The 17,477-nt window shown below is 38.2% G+C and overlaps 1 protein-coding gene across 3 annotated transcripts in view; it reads right to left on the bottom strand.

The window, feature by feature from the left end:
• Nucleotides 1-17,477, bottom strand: part of zfpm1 (zinc finger protein, FOG family member 1) — a 100,051-nt gene that overhangs the window by 13,631 nt on the left and 68,943 nt on the right. For 2 of the 3 annotated variants that reach the window (XM_066713971.1, XM_066713972.1), the window contains exon 4: nucleotides 8,650-8,783. In XM_066713971.1, coding sequence (XP_066570068.1) covers nucleotides 8,650-8,783 — 134 coding nt within the window. Of the gene's footprint in view, nucleotides 1-7,264; nucleotides 7,384-8,649; nucleotides 8,784-17,477 lie in introns of those variants that run through there. The other variant, XM_066713973.1, reaches the window with a different exon arrangement.

Below are 17,477 nucleotides of genomic sequence, written 5' to 3'. Positions count from 1 at the left end.
CAAATAATGTACACACTTAACAGAGGTCAGCAACCGTGTCATTTTTATTACTGCCCAGATAGCGCACTGACGGTGATAAATAATGCTAGGAATATTCATCCTTTCAAGGAATAGATGAAGCGCACCTCCTTGAAAATCATTGTTTTTGTCTGAGAGTGCCAGCAAAGCCATCTTTTGGTGAGAATTGTCTTTAAAGACCATAACCCTTTGTATCCCAGCAACCAAAATGTATCATACATTACCAAACAGGCAAATCGCAAACGTTAGCCTTTTAGACTTCTAATTCCAACACCACTGCTAGCAGAGCATGAAGACAAATAAGCGCTGGATGCATAAACTGTACTCAAAAAACACCAACACAAAAAAGGCGTAACTTCATTCACATATTGTCTGTAATAGGTAGCTGTTCTTGTCGATGAACCACATTAATTTAGAGCTTGATTAACTGTGAAGGGTATGAACTGCACCCTTAAAGTCAACTGTTCCTTATTATTGTAGTTCAAAAGCACTTCGACTCAACTTGACTGTGCGTTTGAATTGCGATAAGGAAGATTTTAATTTGGTTCTGCTTAACGTTTTTGTTGGCCTTAAATTATTCAAGGTGCAGTGAAGTAAAGAAGTAGGTCCAGATCCTGCCCCTATCTGCAGGCCTGTTACAGATATTTCTTTTTTGTAGTGTTTCACTTGACATAAACTACACTGAACATGTAGTCTATTTCAAATATATATGTAAACCCAGCAGGGAAGAATAATAATTCAAAAATTGATTCTGACTGTTAACTTCTACTGCATTATCCTACAAGGCCTTCCTACACTAAGCTTACACTTATCAGAGCTCTGCAAAGACATCCATTGTTCATTCTGACAGGCGCTCTCTGTCTTCAGAAAGGTAGTTGAGGTACTGTGCCTTTAAATCTCCAAGTCATGGGAGAGAAAGTCTGTACTGTCCCTAACAAAGAGGGCAGTGTGTGGATTTAAAAAACCTCTGGACGATAACCATCAGAAACTCTATCTGCCGCACATCCGCCGGTGCACTTGTCCTCGGCGGCAGATATATCCCTGGCCTGTGTGTTTCTAAGAAAACATAATTGAAGCTGATGAGATGCATGCAAATGCCATGTAAAAATATAAAACTGCGATACTTAAAAGAAAGAGATAAGAGATTCAAAATGAGCCACTCTTGGAGAGCTTCCTGAATTGCCAGAGATTAGCTTTGAAGATATACAATGAGCTTTCTTTTTCTTTTTTTTTCTATCCATAACATTTTGTTCATAATGCAAATTATAAAGCAGTTTAGATATCTGCCGAGTTTGTGAAGTTTAGTATTTTGACTGCAAGGTGGCAAGAGCAGTCGCTATCCTGCTGCTCAAATGGGACACTACCAACCCTTTCCAGATAGGACAAGTTATATACATAAAACCCACAACACATTATTGAGCTATTTCTCCACCTGAGCACTGCCACCCACATTCGCAGACAAACGAGAAGTGACACAAGTGACGATTTGTCTAGGCACTGCGAATCATTAGTGAATCTCATCACTTGGCGTTTGCAAAGTTCTCTTGGCCTGGTCAATGAATTGTGTACTAGGGCTTCATTTCATTCCCCTGCCAAAAGATATCAAAGCTTTTAAGCCTCAGTTGGAAAACAAAACTTGAACTTCAGTTCATAGTGTACAAACATAAGAACGACTACAAAACCTGGAGGCCATCTGGCTTGTGTTGATTGTTTGGTTTCTGGTACCTTATCAATTAAGGATCTCTTCCAAACGGTTCCTAAAGAACCCTAGAGGGAGTTTCACCTACTTGGCAGGGGAGAATCTTCCAGATACTCAGGAGTCTATTTGTAAAAATGCACCTCCTTTGGGTGGAGTACGTGGAAAGACTCATTAAATTAAGGTGATGGCTGAATGAAAATGAAAATGAAAACCATGCCTGCCATAAAGGATATTGTTTTCAAAGGGCGATTAATGCATTCCCTAAACAATGGAACACCTTTACTGGTTGGCATAACACCAGGGTAGGTCATCAGAGGAGGGGAAGCATGCGATTTCAGACAGCTTACTATGCATCACTTAGAGACAGCCCCATGTCATTTCCTCCGATTTCCACTTTCCAGGTACTTGTTTTGTGAGGGTAGTGAGTTAGCATGTTGATCTGGAGCTTAAGCCAACAATCACAACAGAGAATCACTCAAAAATGTATTAAACAGGACACAAAACGGAAAGGAAGTTCAATAACAGGAAAACAAATGCACGTAATGCATCCTTGAAACTGGAAACTAAAGGCTTCCAATTCTGAGGCAGATTTTGAAACTATCACAAAACTCATCTCTGGGACAGCGGTGTTATTTCGGTCTGGGCTTCTGTCCGATTAGTCACCTTCAAATGTCCTTCATTTAGTGGGGCTGTGACCCTTCCACATGTCTGTTTGAAATCTGTGGGTGGTAGGGCTTATCTGTGGAATTCTCTGGCTAAGATTATTAGGGATTATGAAACTGCAGTTGTTTCTAAAACATGATTAAAGACATTTATGCATGATAAAGCTTTGAACTAGGTATTAGCTCAGACTTGCGCTGCGCCTTAGGGTGGATTTCCACGAACGGCATTAAAGAAATCCAAGTGTGTTCCATATTGTATTTAATTGAAGTCAAAATTGGCAATGTAACATCCACACGTCTCGCGCAGGACACCTTACTTTTCATTCATACCCAGATGAGTCACTGAGGAGTGTAACAATCTTCTCCATGCCCTGCACCAAACTGAGCCGCTCTGAAAATAAACATATGTCCTACCAATGAAGCGGACTGTGATTGGCCTGTATTAGGAGACAATTTACAGGACGGCAGTAAAATGAATATCTATGCACAACATATTCAACAGATGGGGGTCAGATTCCATCAGAGGTTGTGCTACTGTTGCCCCATTTGGCTATAGTGAAGAACTGAACATTAAACTATCCTCTCACTGAGTGTCTTAAATTTTGCTTTTTCAGCAATCAACAAGAAGTGATTAAAAATCCCTTTGGTGCATCAATAATTCATAGCTAACCCCTCAAGACAGAATCCATAAAGCCTCCCGCGCCATCGTCTTAACAACAGTTCCACAACAAGGAAAAGAGAATCATGTCAAAAACCTAAATGAATAGCTTAGTTGCTGTGTCTTGTACTGCATTTTTGTTTCACTGTATATGCAAGATTTGGACAACTTTGGACGTTTTCCAGTGTACATGTAAAGTGTTTTAGATGTAAGTTGATTTAACCTAATCTACAATAATCCTCCAACATTTGAGCACCACAGCTGCTAACAAATGTTTAGTCTTGGAAGTGGTCTATGGGGTACTCAAAAACAACACGACAAGGTTGGATAGAGTCACATTTAGGATTGCTTATTAAAGTGTGTATGCGTTTATTTTTAAGTCAAACTTTTAGACTAGTTATTTTCAAGCTATATAATTACATAAATATTGAAAGAGCCATGTCAGTATGCCTATTTATTGTTGCTGTTGCTGTAAAATATCACATCCCAGCCTATAATCTGCCAGTTGCAACTGTTTCATCCCAAGCGGTTTTCAAATCATATCTCAACAGCCAGTTCTGTCAGTTTTAATTGAGCCCTTCTGCATTCTACTGCATCAGCTTCTTCATTTTCTTTCAATTAAAGCATAGATACTATTTTCCTGACTTGAACCCCAGAGTTATTCTTGTGAGAGAAAAAAAAAAAAAAAAGTTTTAAATACTACTAATAATACCAATAAATAAGCAGAGATTCCAGTTACCAGTTACAAAAATGCACAGCAGGAACTGTCGAGAATCAGTGACAAATGTGGCAGAACCCTGTCTGAGTAAACGCAGCAGAATCCTCAATGGAAAACCCTAATATGAAACATACCTCTTTCAGACTAGTTTTTCATAGGGGTTTCAAAATCTAATAAGAAATGAGACGCACAAATAAAAATTCTAACACACTGAAATGCTCTCCCTCATCTTACTGTTCATTAATGGCTGCTGGAAAACTGCAAGTGTATTCCTGGTCCAACTTTATACTGCCAATGTCTGCACACCATCCAGACTTTGTCAGAACAAGAATTTCACTTTTTAAATTGTCAGCATATTGTGCGTCTCCAAAGTAATCAATGGGAAAAACCTCTGTCAACTTAACAAAGTTTCTGTGTGGTCTTTAAAAAAGGGGAAGGTGGGGCGAAAAAGGACTAGGCATACAATGTGTGTTTTCCTACCTTTTAGAAAACCTATTTGGAAAGCCACTGAAATGTCTGATTATTAGTGACAAAATGTACAATGTTATCTACTCCTGTTTTAGGATTGTTAAAAACAAAAGTTTACTGATTGAATTCAATGTTTTAGGGCCACCCCAAACATTTAAATAGATAAGTTTCTAACTACATGGAAAATATGTCGATCTCAAGTTATGCAAATACTGATTTTCATAACTTAACGGCAGACTGCTAATAAAAATATGGTTTTGGATGCAAGATCGTACGTTGTAATTCTGAACGACAAACTCTGCAATGCCTTCTTCTCTCAAACCTCATGCCCTTGAGCCAATAGTTTTGCGAATTAAAAACAAAACAAAGAAGATTAATCAATCGATTGATACGATCCTTTTATCAACCCAATAAGATGATTTTAAGCCTTTCTAGAGTTCATCCTCCAAAGAATGACCCAACGTATAAGAATACAGGGAGTACTTTCTTACTTTTTCTTGGGTTATACTCCTTCATATCTGGGAAGGCATGATTTGCATAAAGGCAACAGTACCAGTTTAGCTGAATTTACCTGAACTTGAAACAAAAAGACTTCCTCAGACTTCATATGTGAAGCATAGGGTTGTAATGATGAGAAACAATGACAGTCATATTAATTTTAGTGCATCTTACTCTACTCCTTGAAGAAGAACAATCTGAGAATAAAGGAGACTCGAATTTTCTGCTTTTGTATTGATTTTCATACCACATAATGAATGTATTGAACATCTGCAGATTTGGAGTTTTAAGTTTAATTCAGGCTATGACATTTCTGCCAAGGGGGACTATTTAATTTGAGATGCTTTTGGCAATAACGTACAGTATCATTTTCCACACAAAAATACAATTCAAGGTTCAACTTAATTAACTATCAAACCTAAAAAAAGCTTCAACAGTGTGAATGCCTTTCACTATTTCCAATCACCCAGATCCAAGTTCTGCGATTCACTGGGGCTCATTTGAAAATGATACAGCGCTTAACATCTTTTTAAAGCACTTCAAAATTCACAGCTCAAGTGAATACACATATTACCGCAGGGAGAGAGTCTTCTTGAGCATTAGCGCAAACCAGTATTGCACCGATAGCTTATCTAACTGGACCAAAACTAAATAAATTTGCTCATAAAATGCTTAACTTGTAGTCTTGGACTGGATTCAGTCACCAACTGAATGGAAAGATGCCAGATCACGGTTTGATGTTGTACAGTGCTTATGGCAACACAAGCCAGCCCAGAGCAGCTAAGAGACCATAACAGTGAAAGGGAGAGTAGCTGGAAAGATATGAGTTTCATTCAACACAAGTTCTTTGTCTGCTGGAAATCTATATCAATCAAGAATTGCTGCCAATAATACCTGCATATGTGCTGCCAGTCTAAAACTTTGCAATAGAAACATAGGGATCGGGGGACGGGACATAGCTTTATTTCTACATTTTTACATCAGCTGAACACATCCTGAAACATCTCAGACAATCAACTTTACCAGTTAGGCCAGGGTATTTATTTTATGTTCTGTGAGGCCAGGTTTTAGATCCTTTATTTCATGTAGGTCAAAACTCCTTTCATAAGAAAGTGTTAGACACAGCACTGCTGTATGTTTACTGGCCTCCTCTGAATGTCATTTTGTTTTTGTTTTTTAGGAGCTGCCAGTCATTTTGTTTTTTAATCTACATACAGGTCCTTAATACGTTCCTAATCTGCACTCACAGATACATATTGTCACAGCATTCTGACACAAAGCATTCTGATGAAAATGAAGACGCATCAAAGTACATGATCTTTAATTATCAAATATCTTTTTTTTTTTTTTTTTTTTTTTTTTTTAAGACTAAATCGGCTCAAGCAGGGAAAAAAACTAAAAATGAAGGCTTTTTAATACGCATTAATTCAGTAAATATAAAAAAGATGGCCCAATCAATCCTGCATCAGTCTCATCTTCTCACTAACCAGTGCATCTTCTAAGCCCTATGCGACTTCTTGGTTTGACACACTAATTGGGGTTTTACAGTTCCTTCTGCCCTTTGAAGATTTTTATAACTCCATCCAGTTCCTCTTTATCCTGTCGCTTGTCAAAACTAAATACAAAACTAAAATCCTACATCATGTTTGCACACTGATGTGGAATTTGCTTAACCCCCTGCTCCAAGGTCTTCAATCCAGACAGCTGTGTCCGATTATGGAACAAGAGCCTTCCGCAGACTTTTCCGTCAATTAGAAGCTCTTCCACATAAACCTGCTTCGCTCAGCCCAGCTGCAGTACCCTCTTACGCTCAGTCCGTATGGAAATCCAAAAATGCTACATAAACAGTTATTTTACCTTCGCTACACATGACTGAGAGAGAACTATTCAAATAAATACCAAAACTCCACACCTTAAATTCCTGCTCCTGTTCTTGGTTTGTATAGATTTTGAATGAAAAAGAAATCAGTGGAATCTTAAACTCCAGTTCAGACTCATCTGACATCATGAGCCTGTCAATACCCTATAGGTCTTGAAGAGCCACACTTCTGCAGGTTTGTATAAGTAAAAGTATGAATTCAATTACATAAACAAGAGCTGGAGTAGAATGAAAGCCAGAGGAGCCTCCAACTCTCGAGTGGTCGAGCTGGGCATCTCTGTTATAGACAATATTTAAATCTGTAGATTAACGGTCATGTCACACTGTATAAGTCGAGAAGGTGGAGATTCCTAGACTCTTATTTCACTGACAGATACATCTTTAGTCTGATACAGTCTTCAAAATCCTAAGGGCATTGGAAAGTTGCTCCAAAGGACTACTGCAGCATCATGAGGACCAGGGCACCTAAGCCAAAATGAAGTGCAGGTGTATTTAGGACACTTCACAAGATAGGTATAGTAGGTACTTGGAACCAACTCATTTTGCTAAAGAAGATTCTAAGAGATCCATCAGAAAAAATATTACTGAATCAACGAGTAAACAAAAGGGAAGATGAGGCCAATGGCTCTCTCTCTTTTACAGCCTTGCTCATCAGTAATGTTACCTTTTCAAGCACACATTCTTCATAAACAGTTGAGGAGACTTGGTCCACTGCTGGGCTTGTGAGCTTCAGTCAGGGAAAGGGTAGTCTGGACTGACCGGGACTGAGGTTACGACCCATTCTAAAAGGGATGCTGTGGCCATGTTTATACATTTGGAACGTGTGATTAAGCACTATCTACAGCAGATACTCAGAGTCCTTCCCCAGTTATTCAGTTCCGAGATAGCGGGGAAAAAGGCTGGTCAAAGCTGGAAATCATCAACAAAGCTAACGTGATAAGAACATTCGGCTGAACATGAGCAGAAGGAGAGGGGTGGGGGGGGAGCAGAAATTCTGATAATAAATGAAATCTTAGAAATGAGCGACTATCAACCAGAAATCAATCATTCCGGACTTGTTGTCCAGAAGGATGGCGCCAGGGAGAGATAAAAAAGGGGGGGGGGGGGGGATAAGGGTTAATCAGGGGTTGAATTTTTAACAGATAGATGGTCTAGTTTGCTTGAAAAAAAAAAAAAAAAAAAGAAAAACAAATGAGGCAGCATTTCAGAATTTTCAGAGCACTTAACGGCAGAAAGAGTTATTTGCTCCAATCTGCATTTTTTCACATGTAGCCAAGGATATCTTAATAAGGGAGAATAGCTAAAGCATCCCATGAGATAAAAGTGGAGGATACGAGGACAGTTGGCTTTTGGAAGTCGTGCACAAAAACAACCAAAAGACAAACCGACCAAAAGCGCTCTTCAGAACGATCGACTGGATGGAACGGTAGCATGGCCTCCCTCCTTCTATTGCAGCGAACCTAATACATCAGTAAATCAGATGAACATGATGGAGCTCTGATGAAGTCTTGATGAAGACACTACAGGTAGGCTGTTTGCAAGCAGCTTGAATGGCCTGGTAAGAGAAGCAGAGGAAGGACCAAAAGGGCCTCCGTGAACAAAGCACAGCTACCTATGGAACTGAAATCAAGGATGCTATGAAGAATGACAAATGTGACAAATGCAGAGGACAACTGGCCTTGAGAATTCAATGATCAGTGGACATGCAGTTTGTACCAAGGGTATATTCTGATTCCTGATAATAGATATAGATTTATACTATAACTGTAGCTATAACTATGTGTTGAATCTTACTCAGTAGGGATGCAGGCTTTTCCCCTAGAGACTTGGTCTGTTCATGGTAAGGAAAATTAGGACTGTACACCAATGTTGGCCACTGCAAAGATTTCCCCTCCAGGACCAGAAGAGGATTATGTTATATATAAAACAAATAACTTTCAAAACTGGAATACTTTTCTTAATTTGATGTTTGTTGTTGTTGAGTATTTGAGTTTTGAGTCAAGAATGGAGAGTTCTGCATTGGGAAATGAATTTGCAGCCGAAACTCACCTCTCCTGTCTGCGTCTCTGCAGCATCCTCCTGTCGAATTTTCCCTTTGTACGGTCCCCAGATGGTGTCGATCAGGAGGTTCTGTCTACTGCGGATCTTAGGGTCTCCATTGGCAACACACAGCTCCAGCTCATCTGCTCAAACAACAAAGAAAATGCTGTCTCCATGAGATCCTGGCAACATCCCATCCAGAATCGAATACAGGTCTGACTGTGGACTTCTGTGAAGAAGTAGTTCACATGCAGGAGAAACAAATTGCTGTATATAGTACACTGCAAAGCATTTAGACAAAAGCATTGGACACATAATTGCAAAAGCAATACACACATTTACTCTTGTGTATTGAATGATTAGTTAAGAAGACGTGTTCTAGTTTGAACACAGTAATTTAAGTAAAGGCAGCACTATGTTGAAGCAAAGACTTAGTTCCCGAGTCTTTGGCAAATAACGTTACCATTGCACTACACTTAAAAGCAGACCACTCAGAGGTGAACATGCAGACAGTCACAACTTCCACTAGAGGGTGTTTTTTCAGTTTGTTTTGTTTCTGTTTATTTATTTTTTACTTAAAGCACTGTATCTGTAATGGAAGTACAGAAGTGAGAAACCTTAAAAAAAAAAAAAAAGAGGGGGCGGGGGGTTGGGGGCAGGACTTTCAGCTTCTGTCTATTTTGTCATGAACCAAAAGAGGCTGTAGTGAGGGCAGAGAGAATCCCGATCTGAAAGTGTGGCTTTCTACTTTGCTTGATCTGCTCAAAGGCTGAAAAAAGATGCACGCGCTCAAGCAGCTGGGGCAATAGTGTGTGCTGAGACAAGCTGACACAGGAGCTCATACAGTTGTTGTTGTAGTGTTTGGTGGGGTCTACCTGTTCAATGTCACTGTCAATGGTCTATGCATGAATGTGGAAATGCAGGAGGACAAACCAAAGCCATTGTGCCTATTGACTGCTTTCACCAAACTGAAAAAGTCCAAGCACAATAGATGAAATAATTTTTATATGTCACTTCCAAGGAATTTTGAGAGTTTTAAAGACCCGCCACCTGACATGTATATACATTTATATTATATATATATATACACACGCACACATGTTTTTGCAGATAGGTGTTTCCACACAGATTAGCTGCTCAAAGGCTAGGTCTAAGCAGCAATTTGCATATTATAACACCATATAAAAAAAAAAACTGAAAGAAGCAACAGGCAGTTTCTTTGAAACACAAGGCACACCAGATCTAATATGGCTCCAGGCTGCATCTCTCCTCACATCCTTTGATAGATCTCAACACCAACAAATGAAAGCTAGCAAATAAGAAAAGTTGTACTGTAAAAGCAACCAAAATGAAAACAGAAAAGTGTAACTGGCAGACAGGAAAGTGTAAAAGTTCTTTGGATCACTTCACTGGAATCCCTGGACCGTTGTCTATCTGATGAGCCTTGAAAGGGACGATAAATGTATAAGTGAAGAGATATTAATGGCACTCCTTTTTTCTTTTGTCTACTGTGGATGCTGCCCCCACCCCCACCCCCACCCCCCCCCTCCCTGCGGTTTTAGCATCTCGTTCAGGGGGTCAGGATAAAGTGGCACACAGATAAGGCTGTTTGTCTAACACTCTCCATGTCAAAACCCTCATCTATCTTCAGTGTATCAATCCCCACCAGAGAAAAACATGCAGCCGCAGATAAACGGACTTTCCCAGCCAAGTCAGAGAGAGAGAGAGAGCGAGAAAGGGAGGGAGAGGGAGAGAGAGAACAAGGGGAGGGGAGGCGAGGTGCTTCTGGATCAAAATAAATACTGTGTGCTCTGAGGTAGAAATCCTGGATACCTTCATTTCTCTGGACTGGACTGATTAGTCACAATTACTTTTTTCAACTTGTGTAACACCAGCTCCAGAGAAAGTATGAGGTAATTGCCCTGAAATGCCCTTGAGCAGCACCCACTGCAGTTATACATCTTGACCATGACATTCTCAGAGATATTTGGGTGAATAAGTAATAGCTCTATTTCTTGTGTATAGAATACTGTAATTGAGTGTTTCACCTTGGAATCCAATTTGTCTCAACTTAGGTTTAGGTTTAAGTATGAGAAGTGAAATGGAATAAAAAGAACCAACTCAGTGGCTCCTCATGTCCTTGTCATACCCCTTTTTAAATGACTTGAGACCAAGACAGGACACTGTCATGAAGTTCACCCACTCAATGCTGAGGCCAGTTAACATCTCTTGTGTTGGGGTCAGATAGTCCCTGCATTGATTGCTGATAAGATGACTCTTATAACACCAACAACAAATATAAAAGAAACCCTATGCTATTTAGGCACCCTGCTGCGTGAGTTCAAATCTGATTTGTGAAACTACAGAGATCCTATTAATATGAGTAGGCTGCTGAGACTCAAGTCACACTTCGTTTCACGGGGGAAAAGAGTACAGTAGCAGCACGACCGCCCTGCATTGCATTGAACGTATTGTTATTTTGGTTGTCAAAGCAAAGCAATTGGTTTGAAGATTGTATACGTTTAATAAGCTGTTCTAAAAAGGTTTCATATTCTATACTGGGGCCTGCACTGGCCAGCAACTCATGATTTATGTATTATTTGAATGGTGGAATGCACTCTCTTTCTTAAAATTGTTTTATTTATTTATTTTTAAGAGGGGGGTATATAAAAAAAGACAACCGATAACTGCCATTCCAACTAAATGAGAAACGGGTAAAATAAATGTGAAAAAAAATGTGAAACTGTAACTGTTAGATGTTAATCATCCATTAGCGCTGTCTACCAGTCTAAACAGACAGAGCTTTTCTTAGCATGGGGCGATGATTTATTATCATATATACTTTGCTGCCAATTAATGTAAGCAATGACATGAACACTAATACACTGCTTGTAAATTGGAATGAGAACAAAGGCCACTTGTGTAGTTATAGATATATTTGTGCTTTTTTATACATATATAAAATAAACTTGCCTTGAAATGTTGGCTCTTCTGAGGATTAACAGAACTGATAAGACAGGTTAGCAAACAAAACAACTGGATATTGAACTGACATTTGAGTGAAAAGTACTTCTTATATCATTTCTGTATGATCTTTGGATAACTATTATGGCTTTAGTAGTTTTAAAAATAAGGAAGAAACTTATTAAGCTATGCTTGCTTTAAATGTAGCAAGACATAATATACATTATAATATACAAATAAATAAGCATGATATAGTGATATAGTTCTCATTGTCCTGAACATGGATTTTCCAGGTACTGTGGGGAAAATAAAACATGTAGAAGACCTTTAATATAAAAACAAAGACAAAGGAGGTTTGCTTGGGGTTATTCCACATTATATAAAGGACCATTCTGCACAGTACACTGGTGTAAAAGTCATGACAGGTTGGAAACTGTCTGTACCTTAAACTTATCTTTTGTTCACATTGATTGGTGACCATAGATGTATTGATTGGCCTTGTCCTTTTTCCCTAGTTTCTTTTTTATTCTGAGGTTGGACTCTTCAACTTTGAGGCATTGCACAGGCATCGTTGTGAACGCCATTCATCACAACATTAACGTTACTATTAAGACTGGCTTTTGCTAATGGCTCAGAGAGATTCCATTCATTATCAGAGGGAGCAAAGTCCATTCGCCTGGCCTATCTTTCCATCAACAGAGCTGGCGCTTTTGTATCACCACACTTCATGTTAATACAATTCCTGTATCTAATCGCTCCATCAGTCCCCTGTCTGAACTCATGCCATTGGCTCCCTCCAGTCAGCTGGCCTGGGAATTATCAGAATTATTTTTATCTCCACGATCATTAACCAAATTGTGCAAGTATCAGGGTGTTTGCCTTTGATAAGGTAGCGAAAAAAGGGGGTGGGGGGGGGGGAATACACAATTAACCCCCCAAAACACAAGGCTGCCACTTGAAACTGACTTTTCCTCAGTCCAAAAATACATGAAGTGAATCTGAATTAAAGGAAGGCAAACACTTAATAGGTATCTCTCTTTTATACCTTGCCCTTGTGTATTCTTTCATTTCCCCTTAAAAAAAATAACGTATTATTCATAAGCATATGCCAGATGATTATTATTTTCATCTCCATTAACCATATGACATAAATTAAAAAGATTTTGCTTTGTTCCTAATACCTTTAGACCTGCATTTCCTGTCCACCCATTCCCAACAGATTCACCTAAGGACACCTTTGAGAGAAAGCTTATTTCTATGAACTAACCCACACTGCTGGAAAAGAAAGTGCTGTTGCTCTGCCCAGTCTATTTGTAGGCCTCAAATTATTTATAACCGTGTTTTTTCACCATTGTCCTTTGCCTTTCGCACCTGAATTGCTCCACAGTTCCTTTTTCAGCACCGTTTGGCACTCAGCACAAAGAGCACGTAACTTAAGATGGAGGCAGGTCAACAGAACAGAGGTAAACGAAGACTGCAGATAGAGGAGGAGGCCAAATAGGTCAAAACTAAAGAACGCTTCTTTTTTAAGGCTGCCATTTACTGTAGCAGTGCTCGTGTCAGCCTCGCTGTACGGAGTCAGATACCATTCAGCAGATATGAACATATTGGCTTTGTAATCACAGATCTCAATCCGGTGAGAAAACTGAAAGATACTTATTCTCAATAACAAGCGTCTCATGGTTCTTGAAAATACAGAATAAAAGAGCTTAAAGTGAGATAGTTTTCCCTTTTCATCTTGGTTTTAAGATAATAGTTGGACAATTAGCATTCCTGCATTTGTGAAGTTATATGAAATGAACACTCTCCTCCAATAAAGGTCATATTCAGCCTCTGTGTCACAGTAGTTTGAAGACTTACTGTACAAAAACACTGGATATCAACAGAAACTACTTTGGTGCCCACTGGTCCAATAAAACGGTTTCAGTTCAATATTAAGTGCAAACTGGAGGAACGATGTATTCAATCTCAGTTCAACCTCTTTTTCCTGCTAACAGTGTACAGCACTGAAAGTGGACATTGGCAAAATCAAAATGTCTTGGGGATAAGTTAGGCCAACATAGTTAAAAGCCATTTAAAACTCTGGAATGAAAATGTGCTATAGTGGCCTGTTAGAAATATACACTGAGGCTTTGTACAGTTCGGATCAATAACTCTGATCACACCCAGAGTAACTCAAATGAAAGCAGCATGACTACCTTGAAGCCATGTATCCAATTGCCATTGACATAACCTGCTCCAGTAATCTCACATCTATTATGGCTGCACACTCTGTTCATAGTTACAAAATTAATAAATGACTTTAGAGCCCAGTTTCATTTCAGTGCTGGAAACTGTGTTGAGAATGTTTTTATCAGTTGCTTGGCCTGGTACATTTATAATCCCTTATAATTTTCCTTTGGCCCCATGGCAAGTAACAATGCCCGGCACCCTTATCAATAACGCGCCTGCGATGAATCATTTGGGGTCTAGTTACTCAGCAGCTGTCGATTTTACAACTTAAGACAATAAAATAATCTCTCTATCATTAATGGAATGACTAATGTAATTACCAGACGAGGAGATTAACTAGGAGAGGAAAAAAAAAAAAAAAGATAAAAAAAATATGCTGTCCTCCTATTTTCTGCTGAAATAGAAAATAAAGGCATGCATCACAACTGAGACACTACTTCATTGGACGATATCCGTAAATCCTCGTTCTCCAGACAGCTATGAACACAGATTTTTGGCCAAAGGAGAAACATACCCTTTTAAAAAAAAGAACCAAATGGATACGTGAACACAAGGTATTTTAGTTTTAAGTTGTCATACCTGTAGTCCTGTTAAACTGACAGGCATTGAGTGTTTCCATCTCAAGAAAGTCCTTCAGACGACCACTTAACTGTTAACCTAAGAAAGGTGACAATTTATTGGATTCTATACTGAAATAGGAAATTAGGTCCTTCTTCTAATAGCAGAAACCACTTACAGACCAAAACTGGAGAAGAAGCATTAGATGAAGTGGATACAGAACTGGAAAAATAGACAGTTCTTTAATTAGAGTGTTACAGGTCTGAGCAAACCGTGTTGAGGAAAGCAATTCACAGGAATAGTTGAAGAAACTAGACATTAAAGGATCAAGAACATGCTGACAACCAGCCTTGTGTTCTTACTGTGTTTAATCAAAACCAACACACTAAGCCAACAAACAAAAATGGAACCCAATCACTCCAAGTTGCATCCAACTTGTTTAACCTGGCATATTGGTTATTTGCTACATTTGCTGCCAATACAATCTGGCAAAGCTGTGTGTGAAGTTCACACAGTATTTTATAGAGATATATACACCAGAAGCTTATAACTGAAGTCTGGCCAGAGTTGTGCTTCTAAAACTGTACTCTCGCCACAGATTTAAAGGAGCATTAATCTTTTGCTTCAACATTTTTTTTATTTCTTTTTCACCAGAACAAACAAAACAAAAAACAAAAATAGCAAAGCAAAGTTCTCCTAAAAATGTAATTTAATAGTTATATGGTTTTATCTCCTGCTTACAAGCTTTCACACCCATGCATTCAGACTTTATTTTGTTTATGTCCAAAAACAACATGATACAACCAAACTAAAATAAAGCAAGCAATTAGACAAACACAGTTCTGAAGTAATTTTCCTAACTTGGCAATTCCCCTTTCTCTTTTATATAGCTTTACTGGACCTAAAGACATGCACCTGTATGTTCTTGTTATGCACTTAAATGGTTGAAAATTGACTGCATTTCAAAGTTTATCGAGTAGAACTGTTAACAGCTTTTTAAAAACATTTTTAATCAAAACTTTCTAATTGCAATGTATTTTGTTTGGCAGTGGTCATTGAGATAGGGATGATAATCCAATTTTGCAGTGAAGCACATCCAAGTACTTCTATTCAAATACATATTAGTAAGCATCATATTTTTAAAAGGTTGATATGACGTTTTCTATTAAGCATGTGAAGTATGTACACAGTAACGGCATATTAAATGACCTACACCAACTTGGTTATAATTAAATACTGGTTAATTTAAAATTAAGCAAAACATGTAAAGTAGTAGGAAACTTTGACAACAATAGTCATTGCTGAAAGCTCCAAGCTTCAGGAGTAATTTGTAGTTTTAGCTAGCTACTTTTTAATAGTCGTTCCCCTACCACTGTGCGTGTGTGTGTGTCTATAAAATCCCTTTGCTGTTCATATACACACTTTAAATATGACAAAAATACATATGGGAGATTTGATATATTATGATGTAGATTCATCATTACAGTTAGTAGACATCAACTTATGCAAAGGTCTGTGAATGCATGTTTAAATCATGCCCCAATTATGGGCAACTGCTGTATCTCAGCGATCTGGACCATGGTGACTAAGGGCACAAAAGCAAGAATCCAAACAGAAATTATCAGGATAAAAAACACACAGTTCATTTGAAATTTGAGTTCTATCAATAGTCTTTAGACTTTAGCCCCCGATCACCGCGTATTAGAAAAACAAACAAAACCCTCCTGTACTGTACTGTATGTGCAATCAAAAAACAAACATGACTGCAGACAAACTGCGCTCTCTCGCCTTACAGTAACACATGGTTTTCTAAAAGTTTGCAATATGCTCTCAAAATGATCTCTCTTGTAGTCTGTGCAGCACAATGGGCAGTAATGTGAAAGAACTGCGATTGCCAAATGTAAATCCTACATTTAAAGCTGTATTAAAAATGTGGTATGAATAAACCCACTCTACTGTTCAATAGTTGTTGGTTTTGAAATGCTAAATTCAAGGTTTTATAATAAAATGCACTATAATGGGAAAAAACAAGCCACTTGGTGATGGTTTGAAAAAACAGATACATTCTTATACAATCTGTAACAAGTCTCCTGGCTTAGTGTGTAGTCACAGATACTTGTCAGTTAAACAATTATTTCAATTCACAGCCCACATATACGGTATCTATTAATAATTACACATTAGTATTTTTACTAATAACATCCTGGTCTATAAACATACACTGAAAAATAAAGTTACCACCCAGTTGTCTGAGTTGGCAAAAATCCCCATTTCTCATAGTGACTAGTAATTAATTCCTTAGGTTAACTAATGTAAATATATTCAATACATGACAGACCTGGAAGGGTTAATCTCTTTCACTATAAGAAAACATTCTGATTCTTATATCAGAAATTACAAACTATGTAAAGAAGATTGTCATAGTATGAAATATACGAATCTGATTAATAAAATTGCATTTAGGAAAACTTGGTTTTGTATTTCAGAGACCTTTGAGTTAAGGGCGACTTCCATACATATAGCAGGATTCTTTGAGATTGTGTATTGTCGCCTACCTTTTCTTGTCAAATTTCCATCAAGTGTACAACTTTTACAGTTGGTTTCACAGACCTCTACCTAAAATAACAAACCAGCCGCAAGTGTATATTCTGAATCTGAAAGGTTAGATTCATAAAGAATCCCATACAATCCTATATGCTGAAAAGAAAACAATTCATACATTAAATTAAAATTGCATATTTGTGTGTGTGTTCCCCCCTAACTTATGCCATATTACATCTTAGCATTAAAATCATATAAAATAAGATTAAAAAAAAATCTGTTAGCTGTAAATATTTCAAACATCTTACATTCAAACAAGTAAGATGCAGCTGGTATGAATAGGTTTTCTTAAACATTATAAACAAATGTGCTATAATCAGTGCAAGACTGTGCAAACCTGCATGAGAAATCATGCTTAAGGTTGCACCGCATAGACTTTTAGAATATAATTGCTTTGTGAGGCAAAATTAAACCATTTACTGTCCTTCACAAACACTGAACTGGCTTTGAAATTATCCCAATTCCCTTGTCCAGCCACAAGG

Source organism: Amia ocellicauda, chromosome 9 (genome assembly GCF_036373705.1).
Source record: "Amia ocellicauda isolate fAmiCal2 chromosome 9, fAmiCal2.hap1, whole genome shotgun sequence".
NCBI lineage: Eukaryota > Metazoa > Chordata > Actinopteri > Amiiformes > Amiidae > Amia > Amia ocellicauda.
The sequence above is the reverse complement of the archived record's forward strand: the minus strand, read 5'-3'. Positions and strand labels throughout refer to the sequence as shown.